Genomic DNA, 19,321 nt, shown 5'->3' on the forward strand with positions numbered 1-19,321 from the left:
CTCTCGAGCCTGTCAGTGATGCGTCCGCTGTTAGTACAAGTTGTGGAACCGGCTCTTGGAACAGTCGCCCCTTGGAAAGGTTCTGTGGGTTCCACCACTGCAGAGAGTTGTGAGTGCGACTGTCTACCAACACTAGGTCTTTTAGTTGTCTTTGAGCCTGGTTCCATTGCCGTGCTAGGCATTCCTGTAATGGGCGCATTTAAAGTCTGGCATTGGGGACAATGAATATGCAGGAGGCCATCATGCCTATGAGCTGCATGAAGACTTGAGCTGGCAGAGAGTTTTGTGGCAGGAATTTGCGAATGAGTGTTTGCATACTGGCTATCCTTGCTGAGTTTGGATATGCCTTTGCCACTGAGGTGTGTATAGTGGCTCCCAGGTACTGCTGTATGTGGGCCGGTTGCAGATGTGATTTTGCGTAGTTGATGGAAAAGCCTAGGCTGTGTAGCAACTGAATTGTTTGGGTTGTGTGTGCTGCACACTCTTGGTACGGTTTTGCTTGTATTAGCCAATCGTCCAGGTAAGGGTACACATGGACGTGTTGCCTCCTGAGATGTGCTGCTACTGTCGCTAAGCAATTTGTAAACACTCTTGGAGCCGTGGTAACCCCAAAGGGCAAAACCTTGAATTGGTAGTCTTGGCCGTCTATTGTGAACCTGAGGTATTTTTTGTGGGCTGGATGGATGGGTATGTGAAAATACACATCCTTGAGGTCTGTTGCTAGGAAATCTCCTTGCTGTAGCAACAGGAGCACTTGTTGTAGTGTGATCATATGGAAGTGCTCCCATAGTATATAATGATTTAGGGGTCTGAGGTCCAATATTGGTCTGAGGGAACCGTTCTTCTTTGGAATAAGGAAGTATATGGAGTATACACCTGTCCCTTGTTGGTGGAAAGGGACTTGCTCTATGGCCCCCTTTTCCAGCATGCATTTCACCTCTTGTTGTAGCAGGGTGATGTGGACATAGGACAGTGTCTGGGTGGTATGTTTGGTGGTGTAGAAGTCAGTTCTAGGCAATAACCAGACTGGATAATTTCTCTCACCCACCTGTCCGTGGTAATTGCGTGCCAGACAGGTAGGAACTGCTGTAGTCTGCCTCCGACCGGTGTTAAGTGGTCTGGAGGCAGCATAATGAAGTCACTGTTTTGTGGCAGTGCAGGCTCTGGTGTTTTTGCCTCCACGTCCTCTTCCCTTATTACTGTTACCTCTGTAACCTCCCTCTGGTTGTGTTCTTGTTGAAGGAACCTTGTTTGTTACTTTTATATGAGGCAGAAGTTTGCGATGTATTCCCTCGTGTATTTGCTCTGTATGAGGAGCGTCGAAAGGAGCCCCTATATTGCAGAAATTGCAACGCACCCGTAGATTTTGCGGTTTCTATGCCTTTCTTCATTTTGTCCAAAATGGTGTCGACAGCAGGGCCAAATAGAAAATCCTGATCGACAGTTTGGTTAAGAATGGTGGACTGCACCTCATTCTTAAAACCGGAAATACGCAGCCATGCATGTCTGCGTAGCAAGACACTAGTATTAATTGACCTAGCTGCGGTGTCTGCAGTGTCAAGCACACATTTGATGGAGGCGTTTGATATGAATTTTCCCTCCTGGATGAGATCATTCGCCTGTGCCTTAAAAGGCTAGGGTAGGTGTTGCGTAAGGCTTTCGAGCTGATCATAGTGCGCCCTGTTGTAACGATCCAGTAGGGCTTGTGTATTAGCAATCCTCAATGAGTTGGAGGCCTGCACAGCTACCCTTTTGCCTGATGCCTCTAGAATTTTCGACTCTTTGTCGGGGGGAGGTGCTTTCCCTGTTGTCTGAGAGTTGGCCCTTTTACATGCGTTAGCAACCACCAGTGAGTCTAGTGGCAACTGGCCCTTGAAGTAAGTAGGGTCTGTAGGAGCTGCCCTATACTTTTTTTCTATTCTTGGATTGATCACCCGTGCCCTGGCTGTATCCTTAAATAGGTCAGGTGCGTGTTTTAGAACTCACTTTAACATGGGCAGTGTTTTTACACTTTTTTCTGCAGTAGTGAATGTGTCAAATAAGAACTCTTCTTCCACAGGGTCACTCTGCATATCCACATTGTGGAATTGCGCTGCTCTGTCTATGAGTGGATTGAAAAGTACTGTGTCATCAGTAGGTAATGGCTTAGTAGGATAAGTGGGTACATCAGGGATGGGATGGGTGTCATTAGGGTCGGTTGGCTCTTCCCAAGGCTCCTCTTGGTTAGGATCTTGTGGGAAATCATATAGAGGCTGTGGCTCATACCCTGTGTCCCCCTCATCGTCCCCGTGGTGAGAAGGTGAGGATGGTGCGAAAGGTGTGGTAGGCATGATAAGTTGAAAAGGGTTGCAGGGTCTTGAGGTAGAAGTCTTAAAGTCCTTTCTTTTTAGTGGAATAGGGGAATTAGGTTCAAAGTCCAAAGGCCTCTTTTTCCTATTCAGGATGGTAACTTTACCAGTCTCTGGATTCATGTATATTTTAGCTTGGTCGTCTGATTGATCTGGGTGGAATGGATGCATGGTAAAGGCATGGGTGGTAATAACTTGCATGGTTCCATCCTACATTCGTCCACCTGGAATGGTGTTCTTGTCCCCACACTTCCTATTCAGTCCTTGGGCAGGAAGTGGTGTCCAGTGTTCTGGTTATCGTTGTGTAAATAACTCTAGCTGCAGAGTCCTAATGTCCCCACAAAGTAACACTAACCAATGCCATTTTAAGATGAAACAGGGAAACAGTGGAATACAAAGCCAAATTAAGTCCTGGAATCTTTACTGAAGCATCAACATGTTTCTGTGTGTGTCATGCAAGCATTTCCTGATTTAAAGGCCAACATCTGCAGCAGGATTCTGCTAGTGAAACTGATTGTGATTATTTTTTTTTTTTTTAATTTTTGAAAACCTTTATTGCGCAATAGCAGAAAAACAAATACGGGCCCACAACCATCCGGCCGGCCACGATACCATTTGAAGCACTTGTGCAAGCAATGCGGCGACTCAGTAGCACCTCAATAAAAATGACAATCAATTAGGGTTACACTGGATACCATCGTGCTACTGAGAAACAGGAGTAATGAAGGTTAATTTAAAAAAAATGTTTTTTTCGGTATAAAAAGTATTTTTAAATATAGTAAACCAAGATGAGGAGAGTCCGTACAATCCCCCTACGACATGAGTGGGCAACGTCGTCAAATGAAGACCAGCAAACAGAGTAGAAACCCCCCAGTCAGCATGGCGGCACAAGGATATATGCAACAAGATTATCAACCAACCATTATGCACCATGTCGATCGTTACCCACCTCATACCAAACCAGCCCGCGGACCCAAAGACAGAAACGAGAGGAGAAAAGAGTTTAAGAGAAAAGAGAAAAATAAGGCCCATAGAAACTAAAACGGAAAAGCAAAATTCCCCACCCCCTACCCCCCACCCTACACGCATGCAGAGGCTACGGCCTACCCCCCCCCCCCCAGCAGTGTGCCTGTCGCCCAATAAAGAACCCGAAATATAGAAACGAAAGAAAGGAAGAAAAGAAAAAGGAAACCATGTAAAACCGGAGGAGGGCCAAATCCAAATTCTCCCGGTCTCCCCAGCCATACATTTGAACTCTACCCCATTTGTAAAAACAACAACAGAAAGCATCAAGCACAAAATTGAATGGGGAGAATCATCACATATCACAGCAGAACGTGTTGTGGAAGCGCTCCAGACCAAGTCCCCACCGTCCAATCAAGCACAAGTTGTAATGAGAAATCCCCTAGCCCTGGCCAGTTCGTGGGCGTCCCCCTAAACATGGATCCCGAAGAGGACCCGCCCCAAACAGAACAAAGGAACAAAATGGCCACACTCGGCAGAGAAGAGGCGCTCGAAAACAAAATGGGCATCGCCAGTCACAAATAGTTCCATAGACCCAAAAGAGAGGCGTCTCCAGGGTCGCCCGATGATGTGTGTTCCATTGTAGGGAGAGCAAAGCTTGCGAGACGAAGGCAACAAAGGGAACCAGTAGCTGCGATAACAGCGTCAGAAACAAAAGTAGCAATACCATGGGTGAAGGCTCAGGCTTCGGCAGAGAGGGAAACACTGTAGCGCCGCTAAGGTAGGCGGACGACAGTCCGCAAGCACTAACACAGCCGAAAGACCGCTCCTCTCTGTACTCGTGTGGCAACATAGCAGCCCATTCAAAAATCAGCGGAGGCAGATCAGCGCAGCGATGAAAACAGGCTAGAGGCGCACATCCCAGTGTGAGTGCGGCATCGTCAAGCTTCTTACCCAGCACTCGGGAGCCCTCTCGCCATTCAGATCTCAAATCGGCAAGAGCGGCAAGAACAGAACCATAGGTTAGCACAGGCTGCTGTTCCAACAACTCCGCGTTACGAGATGGGACACGCGGTCCAGCACACTGCTCAAATCCATGCAGGGCGACACAGTCTTGAGTCGAGATAACACCCGCCCACACAACCAAAGAGCCAGCCGCCATTGCCACCCTGTCAGGGGATTCACAAGAATGTGGGGGCGAAACCGGCACCGAGAGGCTGGAGTCCAAGCTGCAGGTTTTGTCCGGACACGCTAGTGATGGGCGACCCACAGTGAGAGTCATCCCCTGTTCGGCTCAAGGCAGGGGCAAACTCGGGGGTGATCCACGATCGCCAGGCAAGCGCCAGAATGGAATCAGCACAGCGCAGCTCACCTTCAGCGTTCCACAAGGAGAAAGTAACACAATGAGCACCCACTTGGCCGATGTGCACAGTTCGCATAAGGGTCTATCTATTTCCCTTGCAGCAGGCAGCGTGTCTCAAAATGCCAGCTCCGCCCCGGCTCGACTTTCCGACATCGCTCCAGCAGCATCCGGCGGTGTACGATAACAAAAGACCCGGCTCCAGGGCTACGAAGGCCGCCAAACGATCTCGTCGATACCTCCGGCTATCAGGCAGGCAGGGACCCCGGAGGAACGCGAACAGCAACAGCGCACTTTCACCGTCATCCCGCTGCAGCGCTATCACAGGATGGGGGTCAGGATATCGTTGCAGGAAGCAAAGGCTTGCGGAGCCGGGAGCCTACGCGTCCGTCTCAATCGCCATCTTGGCTCCTCCCAGCGATTGTGATTATTTGATAGTTTATGACAGCAAGACTGTGAGGTCTGAAACTGCATACTACACACCACATGCCTGCAAAAGCATGGAAGACAGCCAATACCCACATTTGCTTTCAAAGAATCCAAACAGTGCAGTAGAACCAGGTGGAAACCCCAGCTACAGAATTAAAGCAAAATGAGTTCCCACAAACTACGAGACAGGGACTGTGTGCAAACACAATATCATCTCCAGGTGAGAAATCTCAGAATTAACTAACAAGAAAGTAACAGGAGCAACATATTTACATTACACATTCAGGCACGGGGAGATGAAGTGAATTGCCCAGAATCACAGGATGTGGACGAGACCTTGAGGCTCGAACCCTGGTTTCCAGCGTTGGGCGTTTATGCCGACGGACCACATACTCTCCCACAATGAAATGGCAAAGAAGTTTGGGGAGGAGGGTTAGGGACCGGGAGAGAGTTCAAAAACAACAAAAAAGAATAGGGCAGAAAATAAAAGGGTGATCACAGAGTGAGTGAGCAGAGGGTGCAGGGGTGTGAGGCAGAGGCAAGAGGGCAGTCGAAGGAGGGAGGGGGAGAGGGGTCTGGAGGGAGGGGTCCTGAGTAACAAGAGAAGGGGGACCTGTGGGGGGAGAAGGGACCGTCTGAGGGGAGGGCTGCGGAGGGAGAGAGCAGCTGCTCCGGAATGAGTAAGGGGGGACCCCAGGTCAGAGAAGCAGAAAGTGTCTGAACGGGGCAGAGAAATGGGCTGAGAGGGAGGGAGGTGTCCGAGGGCAGGGCTGGAGGGAGGAGCCACCTGGGACAGACTGAAGAGGCCCAGGGCAAGAAGGAGGGGGCTACTGGCCAGGGCAGGGAGACAGGCGAGAGAGGGCAGGGCTGGAGGGGAGGGCTGATGGCCGGACAGAGTGAAGGATCCCCCGGACAGAGAGTTGCAAATATGGTATCGAAAGACCTACTGCCCTGGACTGAGTCAAGGGACTCCAGGAGAGCGAGGGTAGCAATCGGGCATGAGGGGCTCTTGGAGCCAAAGCCAATCTTTAGCTCAGCTCCCCATGCGGTAACACATAAAAATTTTGTAAATAGTAACTAGAGTGACCAGAGCAGTCGAACAGACCCAAATCAATCCACGTTTTGACGCACAGTCATTTTAGGCCAAGGTTACTAAAAGGCATGGCCTTGTACTACGAAACAGTCAGGGAGTGTGATCTGTGGATGTCTATATTAAAAAAGGCGTATTATTTAGTCAAAACACTTCTAAGGACAAGTACTGATTTCCGCTGAGGTGCGCGAGGAGTGGACGGCGAACATGAAACGCAACCTTCCAAGCTTCCATCACTCGCAACAGAAAGCGCTACTTCAGAAAGCAAATTCAGCAACTCTTCAGAACAAGATGGTGCTAAACAGGTTAACTCGGGATTAGTGAGGGACCGGGCTCAAGTGTAGCGAAAGGGCTGATGCGGTTAAAGGTTAACTGTGAAGCATATTTTACATTGAAAGGTAAACAAACAAACCTCTTACCATCGGAAGCATCAGGTGAGTCAGGGGGCGAAGGAGCGGGAGGCATTCCTTTGTAGTCTGGTGGGTGGGAATGCGAAGCACAAATGGTGTAATGGTTGTGTGATGGGGGTGGTAGGGGAGCCAGCGAGTGGGGGGGGGGGGGGGGGGGGGGGGGAAGAGCGAGTGGGAGGGATTGAAAGCTAAACAAAAAAAACTCTTACCCTCGGAAGCATCTGGTGAGTCAGGGGGTGGGTGAGCGGGAGGCATTCCTTTGTAGTCTGGTGGGGGGAAATGCGAGGCACAAATGGTGTAATGGTTGTGTGATGGGGGGCAGGGGAGCGAGCAAGTGGGGGGAGCGAGCGAGTGGGAGGGAACGAGGCATTCCATTGAAGTCTGGTGCGAGGCTGATGGGTTTAACGTGCACGCACATCACATGAACTGCGCGTAATCCGCGCTTGGTCAAGAGTTTGTTTCGCCTCCTATATACTCACTATTAATCCCTGCAGGATATAATAGCGAGACCTAAAAAGCCTCCGATGGTATTTTGGATGAGAAACAGGTATCATTTTAGTCCTGTCGGTTCTTTACCTGTATGAAGAAGAGCTTGGGCTTCCCGACCAGGCTTCTGCACTTGTCTCCTCTAAACAGAGTGGTTACATTTTTTAGTGGAATACAATTATCTGTTCCAAATATTGTACCATCTTCGCCGTGGCTCAACAGTATACAAACAAAACAACTTCTTCTGCTGTGGTCCTGTTGAGAGACTTAACAAAGAACACCAGCACTGTGTTATCGTTTTGCTGAATACATCAGTTACAATCAAACATATGGTATCTTAAATGCATCACTCAACAGTATAGACACAGCTACCTGTCGGCTTACTTGAGCTTTTTAAAATGTATCTTCATTTCTTTTAGAACGGCACTGCTTTATACATCACAATAAAATCTCTGAATCCCAGCAAACACGAACAAACAAGTATATCCATTTTTTCATATTCAATATGTTGTTACTAAACACTTGTGATGAACCTAGATCTATAATAAAAAAAAATATCTATAAGGAATGACTGGTCCTTCTGGAAAGTTAAATCCTGTTTAATGCAATTCAAGAGTCAGAATCATTAAAAAAAAACATCTTTATTGAGTTTTGCAACAAACAATTATGCCCAACATCTTACATCCTATTATTTAGGTATATCAAATAGGTCGAAGCAGTAAGGCAGACATACTTTTGGCATTTAGCTGTGCAATATAGTCACGAGTACTTTTCACAGCAGATAGCTGGTTTGTTGTGGCAAGCTTTGCTGTAGTGTAACTTAGGATAAACGAGTAAGGTGTTGGTAACGGGGTAATGGGCAGGCTGGTTCCAGTGACAGAGTGCGTATGGTTATATGGGCTGCTGGCGGGGGTCTCTCGACAAGCTGGAGGTGCCTGGATTGGGGGAGGGTGTGTGACCCCGCTAAGGAAGGCGTGTACTATGAATGTGGAAGGAGCCCAGTGTTTAATGGTGGGAGGACGTTGATGCCAGTCTGCTGTAGGAAGTTGGCAAGGGAGGCCCACTGAGGGGATATGGGTTGTCTGTGTAATCGACATACCTCCTCATATTGTAGGGCATCTTCCTCCGCTGAGCCCCACTTATGCACTGCCCCCCTCCATGCCTCTACTGGAGGAGCTGTAGGAGAGTGCCTACGTAGTCATGGTTGTCTGCAGAAGTTTTTCCAGGGGGGACTTACCGGGCAAATTAAGGGGCGTGGCTAATGTTAATCAATAGGGGCTGGGCTAAAATGGCAGACAATCAGGATCGGGTAATGCTCAGGTCAAGCAGAGAAAAACAAGCATTGGCATAGCCAATAGGCCTAGCTTTTGGGACCTTATAGGTATTTAGTTATGCAGCAGGTCCCAAGGGCGAGCCCTATTGGCTATGCCAATGCTTGTTGTTATATCTGGGCATGTTGAGAGGCTAGGGGACTAGGTCTGGATGTCGGGTTGGGAGCACAGCAATAACCTACTCAATTTGAATACGTAGGTAATACAACCGGAGGCGTAAAATGAAAGGTTCACTACCAGGAATAACAGGAAGGTAGAAAGTTAGCCTCGTTAGAAAGGTAAGGAGAGGTAGAGGCAGGCATTGTGGTGAGTGGAGAAACAGACGCATGCTAGGAGAGCGCTGTGAGGGTGGGAGGCAAAATGGGAAGATGCACTGAAAGGTGGGTCGGGTAAAGACCGTAGTGAGGCAAACAAAGGGTAGCGAGGGGTGAAGGGTAGACAAAGAAGTGAGGTGTAGAAGAAAAAGATTCAGGAGAAGAGACAGGTAAATCAAAGATGGAGAGGGGAGAATAACGCAGTCCTAGAACGGGAGAGGGCGAGGTGTGTCAGAGACAGGTAGAGACAGCTGAGGAAGAAGGAATAATAAAGACTGAGGTAGACAGGTGAGGTAGAGGGGTGCGTTGATATAAAGGAAGTGCAGAGATGTGCCAGAGAGATATTATTGAAGAGGAAAAGAAGTAGAGATATTGAGAAAGGAGTAAAGTACAAAAAGAAGTAAGGGGGTGAACAGAGGTAGAACGAGTGGAAGGGGAGAGAACACGTAGAAGATGAATGGCAGGTTAAAGTGCGCGATAAGGCAGTGAGTGTGAGGAGGATGATACCGAGGGATATGTGGCAGTGAGCGCAAGGTATGGGGTACAGAGGGTTATGTTGTGGCAGTGAACACGAGGTGTGGGGTACAGAGGAATATAAGGCAGTGAGAGCAAGGTGTGGGGTACAGAGGGATATAAGGCAGTGAGCGAGAGGTGTGGGGGTAGAGAGGGATTTTAGGCAGTGAGCACGGGGAGTGGGGTACAGAGGGAAATAAGGCAGTGAAACACAGGGTCGGGAAGTCCTGCCAGACATGATAGGGTGCATACTGGCAGAATATTATGTTATTGACACGAGACTGTGTACGTTTTAGCGGGATCTGAAATCCGGGCTATGCTGCAACCTCAATTTTTGACTTGGGAGGATAATGCATCGATAGCCCAGATCTTCATTCAGAAGACCCCTTGCTCTCAGGCTACATAGTATTAAAAGGAGGACTTGGTGTCCAGACCTAGTTTGCCACTTCCCCTTAGGATGCAGCCTGCACTTTTACCTATGGCTGATTAAGGAAAGTACTGCATGAACAAGAATGCCATAGAGCACGAGTTTGAAGGGGGTGGGTGTATTTCAGCACCACCTCTAGCAGTGGTGATGTCAAGTGGCACTAGAGGCAGAGCCTGTTCCATTTCATGGCCTTAGGGAGAAAAACCCGATCATGGCACACACAACACTGCTTTGTGTCCGCTGGTCTCGGCAGCGCACACCCAACCCTCTAGGCTGCCTCATTGGTTCAGGGTAGGATGCATGCTTTAGCAGCTCAAACTGGACATTGACATTCTGTATGTGATAATCAGCCACAGACAGAATGACAATGGGCGGGAGGGGCTGCGAGGAAGCGTGCAAGGCGCCCCATCAGGGAGTTGAGGCCTCTGGCAGGGAACAGCTCTGCTCCCTGCAGTGCCTTGAATTCCGGACAAAAGGTGCCCGTAAAAGCATGGGTGTCAGCAGGGTAGTGGGGGCCAGGAGGGGTGCTCTGGGGGGGGGAGAGGAGGTAAGCGTCCCTCCTTGCCCCCCCCCACCCGTGCTGACGCCCATGAATCTAGTGCGAGTGGGCGCCTGGCTAACAGTAGTGTCAGTTCCGCAAAGCTGGACGATATTTTTAGTCACTTTTAGCGCTTAAAGACGACCCCGGGAGACTGCTTCCCATATGTGAACGTCTGATATCTCTGTGGCCTCACCCAGTGTGGTGTAAAGTGCCAGGACTCCTGTTGGCGGGACACGAGCGCAGCTGGGTGTGTCGCAGATATGACTGAGTTATTGGTGTCGCAGGAACTGCCCAAGACGGTGATCATTCTCCTTGGCCAGTTGGGCGAAGGAAAGTAGATGGCCCCAGCAAATAAGTTGCCTGGCGGTGTAGATACCTAGGTTGTGGGGAAGGCCCACCAGGTGCAGATTGGAGAATCGATGGATCCTAACCATGCATGACTTAGCTACTGTTACTTGTAGGGCCCAGGGAACTGCGTGTTGAGCCTTTGGCAAGAGTAGGCGTAGGATAGTAGGAATGCGGTCAGTCCAGATCCGGTCCCGATTTTGTCCTTCCTGGTAGTGCCCAGACATCCAATGGGACAAGCAGTGCAGCTGTGCTGCGAGGAAGTATGCCTCAAAGCATGGTGCCCCAAAGCCTCCCTGTGATAGCGGCAGTTGCCACTTAGCAAGAGGAACATGTCTATGCACGGAACAACATATGAGTGTGCATAAGAGAGTCTATTTCCCTAAAGAAGGTGTGCGGTGATATAACTGGGAAATTTGCAAAATAGTATAAAAGGCGAGGCAGGAAGATTATCTTTGCCAAAGCAATCCTCCTTTAGGGGGCAGGGGGAGAGATTGACATAATTGTACAAGAGTTGGTATTACTGCCAGGGCCTTGTGGAGGCTCCCCCTCATATAAAATTTGGGCAGGTGGTAGAGGTAGAGCCCTAGGAAGAGAATCGCCTGTGTATGCCAGTTGAGGCGTGTGTCCCCGAGGTGAATCTCTAGTGGTTGTTGGTCAGGGCAGAGTGGATAGATGGCCGATTTTGACCAGCTGACATGAAGACCTCGCAATGGTGGCATACTCCGCCCGAGTAGCCCCAATCGGCATGAGGACGGTCGCAATGTCTCGGATATATAAAAGTACATTATCCACGTATAAGGACACTGCATGTGTCTTACCCATGAGAGGGATGCCCCAATCAATGGGCAGTAAAGGGGATGGCGGGCAAATCGGTCTCGTTCCTTGACCGACCGAGAAGGGGGCTGAGACGAGGCGACCTAGGCGGACTCGGGAGGTCGGTATAGAGTATAACAATATGGTGTATGCTGGTCGCCTGTGCCTGATCCCCATGCTGGTGAGCACCGTTAACAGATAGTGCCACATTATGGTGTTAAATGCCTTCTCTAGATCAAAAATCAGGCAAGCCGACAATAGGACCCAATATCAACAGTTGCGCTTATTTCCTGGAATGGCACTCCAGGTCTCACCAAGACCAGGGCGCCCCTTGCATACGATTAGCAGGTAGTAGCACAGTGTAAGGGTTGCTGTTGCTAGGGTAATGAGCAAAGAGGCAAAGTCACAAATGAAGAGTGAAGTGGTACTGGGGTTTTATTGAATATAAAGAGGAATCAAAGGCTGTAGGTCTGCGTGTAGCTCCTTCTTCTTTTCTAACAGGACTTCCCAGGTGGACTTCAGGCGGAAGGTCTTCTCACTCGTAAGGGGCGTTATACGGAAATGAAAAGAGAGAAAGAATACGCCACATTACTGGACTGCACGATTTATCTGACACGAGCGAGGGGCGGGGAAAGGACGTGCGGGGGATCACCAGGGACCATCACCGGTTGCTGTGTTTCCTTAACGTGGGTGGCACTCTAGGCGCTCCCGTCCCTTATCCACCCAGCCGCCCTCTACCCGTTCCCTCCCCCTGACACACAGATAATGCCACTCTGACACCTCCGCAGGCGGTAGAGTGTTCCCGTTGTGGTATCGGTCTCCTGCAAACAGACCATTTGTGCCCACTGGCGCTTGATACAGGAGTAGACAGAGTCATGTTTTCTGGTGGTGCGCATGCTGCAGATGTTCAAATTGAGAAAGCATACGTCAGTGTGGCCCATGATGTTGTGCATGTTTTGCGAGTGCAAGTCGCGGAGGAGCCCTGCCCGGCCCATCCTCATAGAACCATGGAAAGCCCGCCCGTCGGAACGATGTAGGACTACAGTGGGAGATTCTCAAGTGTAACTGAGTGAACTGGGGAAACAGATTCCCAATACTGGGAACCAAACCACAACCAGGTGGTATGTTCAAATGAGGCAATCAGTCATGAGGATCAGATTTGAATGTTCGAATAAGACGTGGCACCGGCGAAGAGGGACTGCATACCAGCAAGTGAGTCTGCTAACTGAAAAGTGCCCTCTTTGGTGTAGTGTTATGTAATCATCGAAAGACATCTTGGTCTACGAGAAGATGGTCTATTAGGTTATCGGCTAACGGAGGTATCACCAGTGTGGGGGACTTCGATCCAGTTCGAGCGTCATGGGACTGGGGAGTGTCCTCATTGGTAGAGAAGATGTGAGGGCCCTTTTCAACCATAGCAGTGGAGCCAAGCCCTAGGTTTGCAGCGGCCTGTATGGCCCGTCTACCATCTGCAATGATTTGTTCTAGATTCAAGGAACTGGCGGGGGATGTCCGAGACGGGGGCCTCACTTGTGGTTAACCCTGCCTTCTGGTTCATGGCCCGCAGGGGCCTGGTGCCGGCTTGGTATGTTAAGCTGGTGGTGCTCCCTGATGTTGGTCAGCCCAGTCCTAAACCTCCCTAGGGTCGGGGAGAACAGTGGTGTCACCAGGTATTATCTCAGACGGGGAATGGCAGAGAGTACTGAACCCCCTGCTAGTGGAGGCACATTTTGATTTCCAGGAAGGAGGTGCACTGGTGCTTACTCGGGTATAGTCTGGAAACAGCATAATGTTTTTGTCTCCCACCCAAAGTTGTCCCACCCGCCTGGCCACGCGGAGTACAGCATAGCGGTCCTTGATGGGCAGTAGTTTCGCCAACATGGGGAGGGGGGAGAAAGAGGAGAATCGTAAATGGAGGGGACCCAGTGGCAGACCCTGCACCAGAATACAACGTGCGCTCTCCAGGAAGCAGAAGGGGTAAGATCCGAGGCCGGGGTGAAGGTCTTGGACCAGTTCTTCAGATAGGCGAGTGGGTCCTCTCCTCCTATTCCCTCTGGGAACCCAAGATACAGATATTGGCTCTATTGGCTCTATGGGAGAGCATCTCCAAGTCCTCCACTCTGCTCTGAAGATGTGATCCATCCTTGCAGGTCTCTAATTGCGGTTTGGTAGCCCTTTGTGAGCTGCTGCAGGGCAGACAGAGTCTACTCACCATTTAAGGCCTGGTCTGTGAGCTTAAGGCGGTCATCCCGTAGAAAGTTAAAATCTGAAGCTAGGTAGCTAAATCGGACATCCATGTAGACTCTAGAATGTTCTATAGCTTGTCTAGCTTGTCTGACATTGAGAGGTCTGGGGTGTCCGGGACTGTAGAAGGTGGATTTGTGGAGGTCAACAGCTGGGCAGCGGATTGCAACCTACCCATGGCTGAAGAGTCCTCCCGATGGGTGGGGAGTGTTGTTGGAAGAGTTTGCATGGGCAGAATATAGTCTCTTTTTCCCCCTGCGGTATGCACTAGGGCGCCGAGTCGGGATGGGGTAGGCCTAGGCCTAGGTGAGGGTGGTGCACAGTTGTATGTTGCGGTAATGACCCCACCAGGTTCCTCCTGCTTCTACCTCACCCTTCACGTGACTCGGGCACCACCACAACTTGGAGTGTAGCTTGTGGAGTCAGCTGCCAAGTGTCAAAGCGTGCCGCCGGACGCCTGGTGTCATCTTTGCATCAGATGGGATGTTGAATAATTGATAGACTCTGGAATATCCCTAAGTGAGTGTGCCACTAATCTTGGGCCCCACCCCCAGCCCCATTTTCAGCAATGGGCCTGGAGTAGATGACTCTGGTCACCCTGAGGCTTCCCCCAGAGGAGGAGTGAGTCCTGCAGTGGCTTTGGGTGCTGGGAGGAAACGCACAATGTGGGAGGGGGAGGCCCTCCCAAGTCTGCTAACTTTAGTCAATCCCTATGTGCGCCTCAACAACGGTGCTTATTGGGATCAACCACGGTCAGGAGAGGAAAAGCTCCAGTCGTCAGTCACCACCCCCGCTGGTGCCGCTTCCACCCGTGTTGGGAGCACCTCAGTTATGATGCTGATGCAGCATCTGCACAAACGCCAGGGTTGTGAACTGGTAGTGGTCTTCTCCGATGATGATTCTGAGCAGATGTTTGTGCCCTCTGTTCATTGGGATGTGCAGGTAGGCATCCTTGAGGTCTATGGTGACCATGAAGTCTCCGCCTTGCAATTGAGGAAGTACCTCTTGTAGGGAGGTCATTTTGAACTTTTGCGTTCTTATGAATTTGTTTAAGAATCTTAGGTCTAGGATGGGTCTCATCGTTTCGTCTACTTTTGGCACCAGAAAGTATGTTGAGTACACGCCCTTGTTCCTTTCTCTGTAAGGCACTGGTTCTATGGCCTGCTTTTGCAGGAGCTCTTTTGCTTCCTCTTGAAGTAGCTCTAGCTCTTTCCTTGATAGCTTTCTTCTTTTTGGCTTTCTGTTTGCTGGTTTCCTTTCTAACTCTATGTAGTACCCAAACTGTATGATGTAGAGTACCAATTTGTCTGAAGTTATCCTCTTCTGGAAGAAGTGCTTGAGTCTTCCTCCCACTGGTCTTTCATGTTCGTAGGTGTTTAATTCGCGTAACTCCTGTGTGTAGTGTTTGTGCTCCACCCTGGGAGTTTTTGCTTGGGTGGGCACATAGAGTTCGATTAAGTCACTTAGAGGGGGGTTGTTGTCCCCCTCTACTATTCTGTCCACGTCCATTCCCTTTCCCGCGAAAGGACTGGCCTCTCTGCTGGTACTGCCAGGACTGTTTTTGCTGCCCTTACTGTGACTGGGTGTCTGCCTGGTGGGCTTGTTGGAACGCCTGGTGTGATGTTCCAGTTAGGTTTTCTTTTAGTACCTCTGAACTTCAATCCGAGTTTGCCACATTCTTCCCCTCCTCTACAAGGTTTTCAGCTCTTTGCTTGAATTCCTGAGGCATGTTCTCTATTAACTGGCCCAGTTCATCTAGGATCTGGTACTGGTGCCTGTTGAGCAGCGCGTTGGAATTTGCCATGCGCCAGTGCATTGCGGCATTCCGTTAAATTCTTCTTCCCACGAGGTCCATTCTCCTGCTTTCTTTGTCTGGAGGTGGCCCTGAAGTAGTAGACACATTGGCCCTCTTCCTTGCCGTGGCTGCAATGATGGAATCTGCTGACACCGAGCCCTGGATGTAGGGTGGGTCCTTGGAGGCATGCTTATACTTTTTCTCCATCCTGGGAGTGACGGCTTTGTGGGTTGCAGGCTCCTTAAAAGCCTCTTTCCCCTGTGCCATGACGCTTTCAAGTATGGGCAGGTACTGGCTCCTAGTTTGTGTGGGGAGCAGTGTCTATAGAAGAAAGTCTGCCTTCTGCTTCTCTTTGTCGAGTTTTACCTTGAAAACTCCAGACGCATTTTTGATGACTGTGTTGTAAACCCCAACGACATCCGGCGGCAAGGGTCTCGAAGGATACGTGTTGACGCCCTCTTCCGGGCTCTCTGTGTCAACGTCTTCCCATTCTATCTCCTGAGTCTCCGAGGATGCTGACCCGAGGAGCGTCCTGCGGACGTCGTCCCCTTCATAGTCGTAGTAGGAGGCCTCTTTTCTGGATCGTCGAAAGCCTCGACGTTCTCAGACTGTCCTTCGACATCGTAGTCTTCCTCCTCCGCTATCTCGATCACCTGTGGCTTAGGCTTCGTCGGGATTATGAAGTCTTTCATCCTGGCGTCGAATTCTTGCTTTCGCTGCAGGATGTTCTCCATCTCGGCCTCGAGCCGTCTCTTCTTTTTCTCCATTTCGGCAGCGTGGTCTGCGTCGAATGGTTCTGCCGGCATTTTTCGGTGGACAGGTCAGCGCCGAGCCGACCCTCGGCGTCGAAGGTTTCGGTGCTGAGCTGACTTTCGGGTCCTTTGTCGGCGCCGAAGTACTCTTCGGGTCTTTTTCCCCTCGGCATCGAACGCTCCTTTTCGGGGAAGTTTTTCGACGTCTTTCGCTGTTCATCAGCCGGGGAGTCCTTCTCAGAATATCCGCTGGGCTTGGCTGTAGCTGCGGACGCCCAAGTCTTCGGCGCTTTCGAGGTTTTGGCCTAGTTTCTTCGAGTCTCTGGGTCTCTCGGGAGTCTAGGGGCCGTAGAGTCACCTACCTTCTTAGAAGTCTTCGTATTATCAGTCTCTACGACCGTGTAGCCGTCGTCTTCGGCGGCGTTGTTGTCCTCCTCGTCTGATGATAGCCCCTGGTCTCGAAGGGACAGCGGCTGGCCCTTGCCCTGCATGCTGGTGTTGGCTACCCTCTGTCTCGCTCCAACTGGAAGAGTCTTCGGCGTGAAGGCAGAGCAGGCATTGCAGTCCTCACTCTCGTGGTCGACCAGTAGACAAAGGTTGCAAACAGGGTGCTGGTCCTTCTGCGCGTACTTATGGTGGCAGTTACGGCAGAATTTGAAAGGAGTGCTGTCCATCTCATGCGTTCAGGGGGCCCCCCCGAGCGTGCATTCCCCGATGGACGTCGAAGTTCTTGAAGTTCTTTTCTTCCTTCGTCGTCCTCTTCGATGATGTAGTCTCCTGTAGTCTTCACATTATCTTTTCGTCCAAAACTGCGTGTTTTTCTTCTTCTTTCTCCAAAAAAGTCTGGAGCCCTTTTGGGAACGATCCAGACCCAACCGCGGAAAAAAGAATCTGAAGATGGCGCCCAAGAGTGGGAGCTTCCGCAGGAAGCATGCAGACGTCACCGGAAATACACCAAAAGGTGGGACGTCGACGCCCACCTGGGCTACGAAAAAAAAAAAAAAACACAAAGTAAAGACTACAATTCCGGACCCAACCACAAGACCGCGGAATAATGCACAGCATAGTGAATCCAGAAAGACTCACGCTGCAAAACTATTGGACTAACGGTTATATGGGCTCATCTCCCTACTCAACACTAAAATAACAATATCAAAAACTTCACCAGGGTGGTTGACCTCTTGCCATATCAGATTCATTAGAACCAAGTAAGGTTTATCAGGAGGGGCAAGTGGAAGCTCAAGTATCGCCAACAAAGGGCAAGCTGAAGTGATGTTTTCTCTTCCTACCTGCTGGAGGGGCCTTCAACAGGTTGGGCTGGGTGATCCTTGAAGAGACCTTGAAGGTGCAGAGATTTGGGATTAAATCCAGTAGCTTTGGTTATGATGAGCTAGAAAGTCAGTAAGGGGGAAAGTGAATCGTCAGAGGACGTTGGTATTAAAGATACTGAGAGGAACACTAAATGGGTGTCAGCCTCTGGCCACTTCTCTCTGCCTTCTTTTAAGAAACCATGGCCAGGCGGATCAGAAATAAGGAACATTACAGAGGTCAAATCGGTGGGAAGGTTGCCCTTCAAATTGTCAATACTTATGAATAATTTGCGGATTAAAAAATCAAAGAAAAAATGTGTTTTATTCGATTTTCAAAGAGAAAAAGCATAAAAACACGCAATACGTAGATAAAATGATCAGTCATATACATAAAAACTTTTTTTTAAAAAAATTAATACATTTATTAACCATTTGTCAGTAACTTCCTTTACTACGGCACCTGCTAGTGCAGTCATGCTGGAGATGTATGTTATTGGGAGCTTCAGCTATAGAAATCAGAAAACAAGAAAGGTACACTGCCACTGTGAAAGCCTAAGTGGGCGCGGTGCTGAAACATTCAACACAGTGCCCGGGGGTGGGACAGAGGGGTTTCCGGCTGCGAGCCACGAGCGCCACTGTTAAAAGTGTACGCCTGTGTTATGGATAAAGCTAAAGGGTATATATATCCATACTAATATAATAAAGAGAGAGCCCAAACCTTTGAGGCGGGTAATCTCAGGAACCACAGCACCAATCACAACACCCAATACGGCTTTGGAAAGGGCAGTTGCTGCAGAAGGACAAAGGCTATGCAGACGCCCACCATATACATTTAAACGGTAAAAGAACCGTGCCAGCAAAGTAGTCCCTTGTGGGCGTGTCTGCGTTGTTCTGTGGGCGTGTGCTGGGGGCGTGACAAACGCTGGGGGCGTGTGGTACGTTCCGCCCTTCATGCCATGCCTCATATCGTGTGCTAATCCCACCCTGCTCCCTTTAAATACCCCTGCACCCCATGACCATAACCCACCCTTACTCCTTAAAATACCCCAACACCCTTAAACACTAACCCATCTTAACCCTATAAATATACCCTGTACCCCAAAACCCAAACCGATCCCTAAACCCTAAAAATACCCCTGTACCCCAAAACCTAGCCCTGAACCCTATAAATACCCCTGTACCTCAAAACCCAAACCTACCCCTGAACCATAAAAATACCCCTGTACCCCAAACCTAGCGCAGAACCCTAAAAATACCACTGTACCCCAAAACCCAAACCTACCCCTGAACCTTAAAATACCCCTGTACCCCAAAACCCAAACTTACCCCTGAACCCTTAAAATACCCCTGTACCCCAAAACCCAAACCTACCCCTGAACCCTAAAAATACCCCTGTACCCCTAAACCCAAACCTAGCCATGAACCCTAAAATAACCCTGTACCCCAAAACCCAAACCTACCCCTGAACCCTAAAATACCCCTATACCCCAAAACCCAAACCTAGCCCTGAACCCTAAAAATACCCCTGTAACCCAAAACCCAAAACTATATCTGAACCCTTAAAATACGTAAACACCCCAAAACATATACCTCAGTACCCCAAAACATATACCCCTATACCCATACTTACCTTATCCAAACAAACAAAAACATGCTTTTACCATTCATGCATTTACAACGAATTTCGTTGTAAATGTATGCGTGGTAAAAGCATATAAAATGTAATGCCATGCGTTATAAGGGCATTGTGGAGTCATGGTACTTTCGTAATGAAAGTATGCGGAGTGATGGTATGTGGAAAGAAAGTTGCGGAATAATGGGTGTTTATCCTCCCCCGGTAAGTACAT

General features: G+C 49.6%; 1 protein-coding gene across 1 annotated transcript in view; it reads right to left on the bottom strand.

Annotated features, from left to right (window-relative positions):
* Positions 1-19,321, bottom strand: part of CASP3 (caspase 3) — a 255,987-nt gene that overhangs the window by 73,884 nt on the left and 162,782 nt on the right. The window contains exon 5 of the mRNA XM_086962484.1: positions 7,177-7,352. Coding sequence (XP_086818610.1) covers positions 7,177-7,352 — 176 coding nt within the window. The remainder of the gene's footprint in view (positions 1-7,176; positions 7,353-19,321) is intronic.

This window comes from Lissotriton vulgaris, chromosome 3_1 (genome assembly GCF_964263255.1).
Source record: "Lissotriton vulgaris chromosome 3_1, aLisVul1.2, whole genome shotgun sequence".
Lineage (NCBI taxonomy): Eukaryota > Metazoa > Chordata > Amphibia > Caudata > Salamandridae > Lissotriton > Lissotriton vulgaris.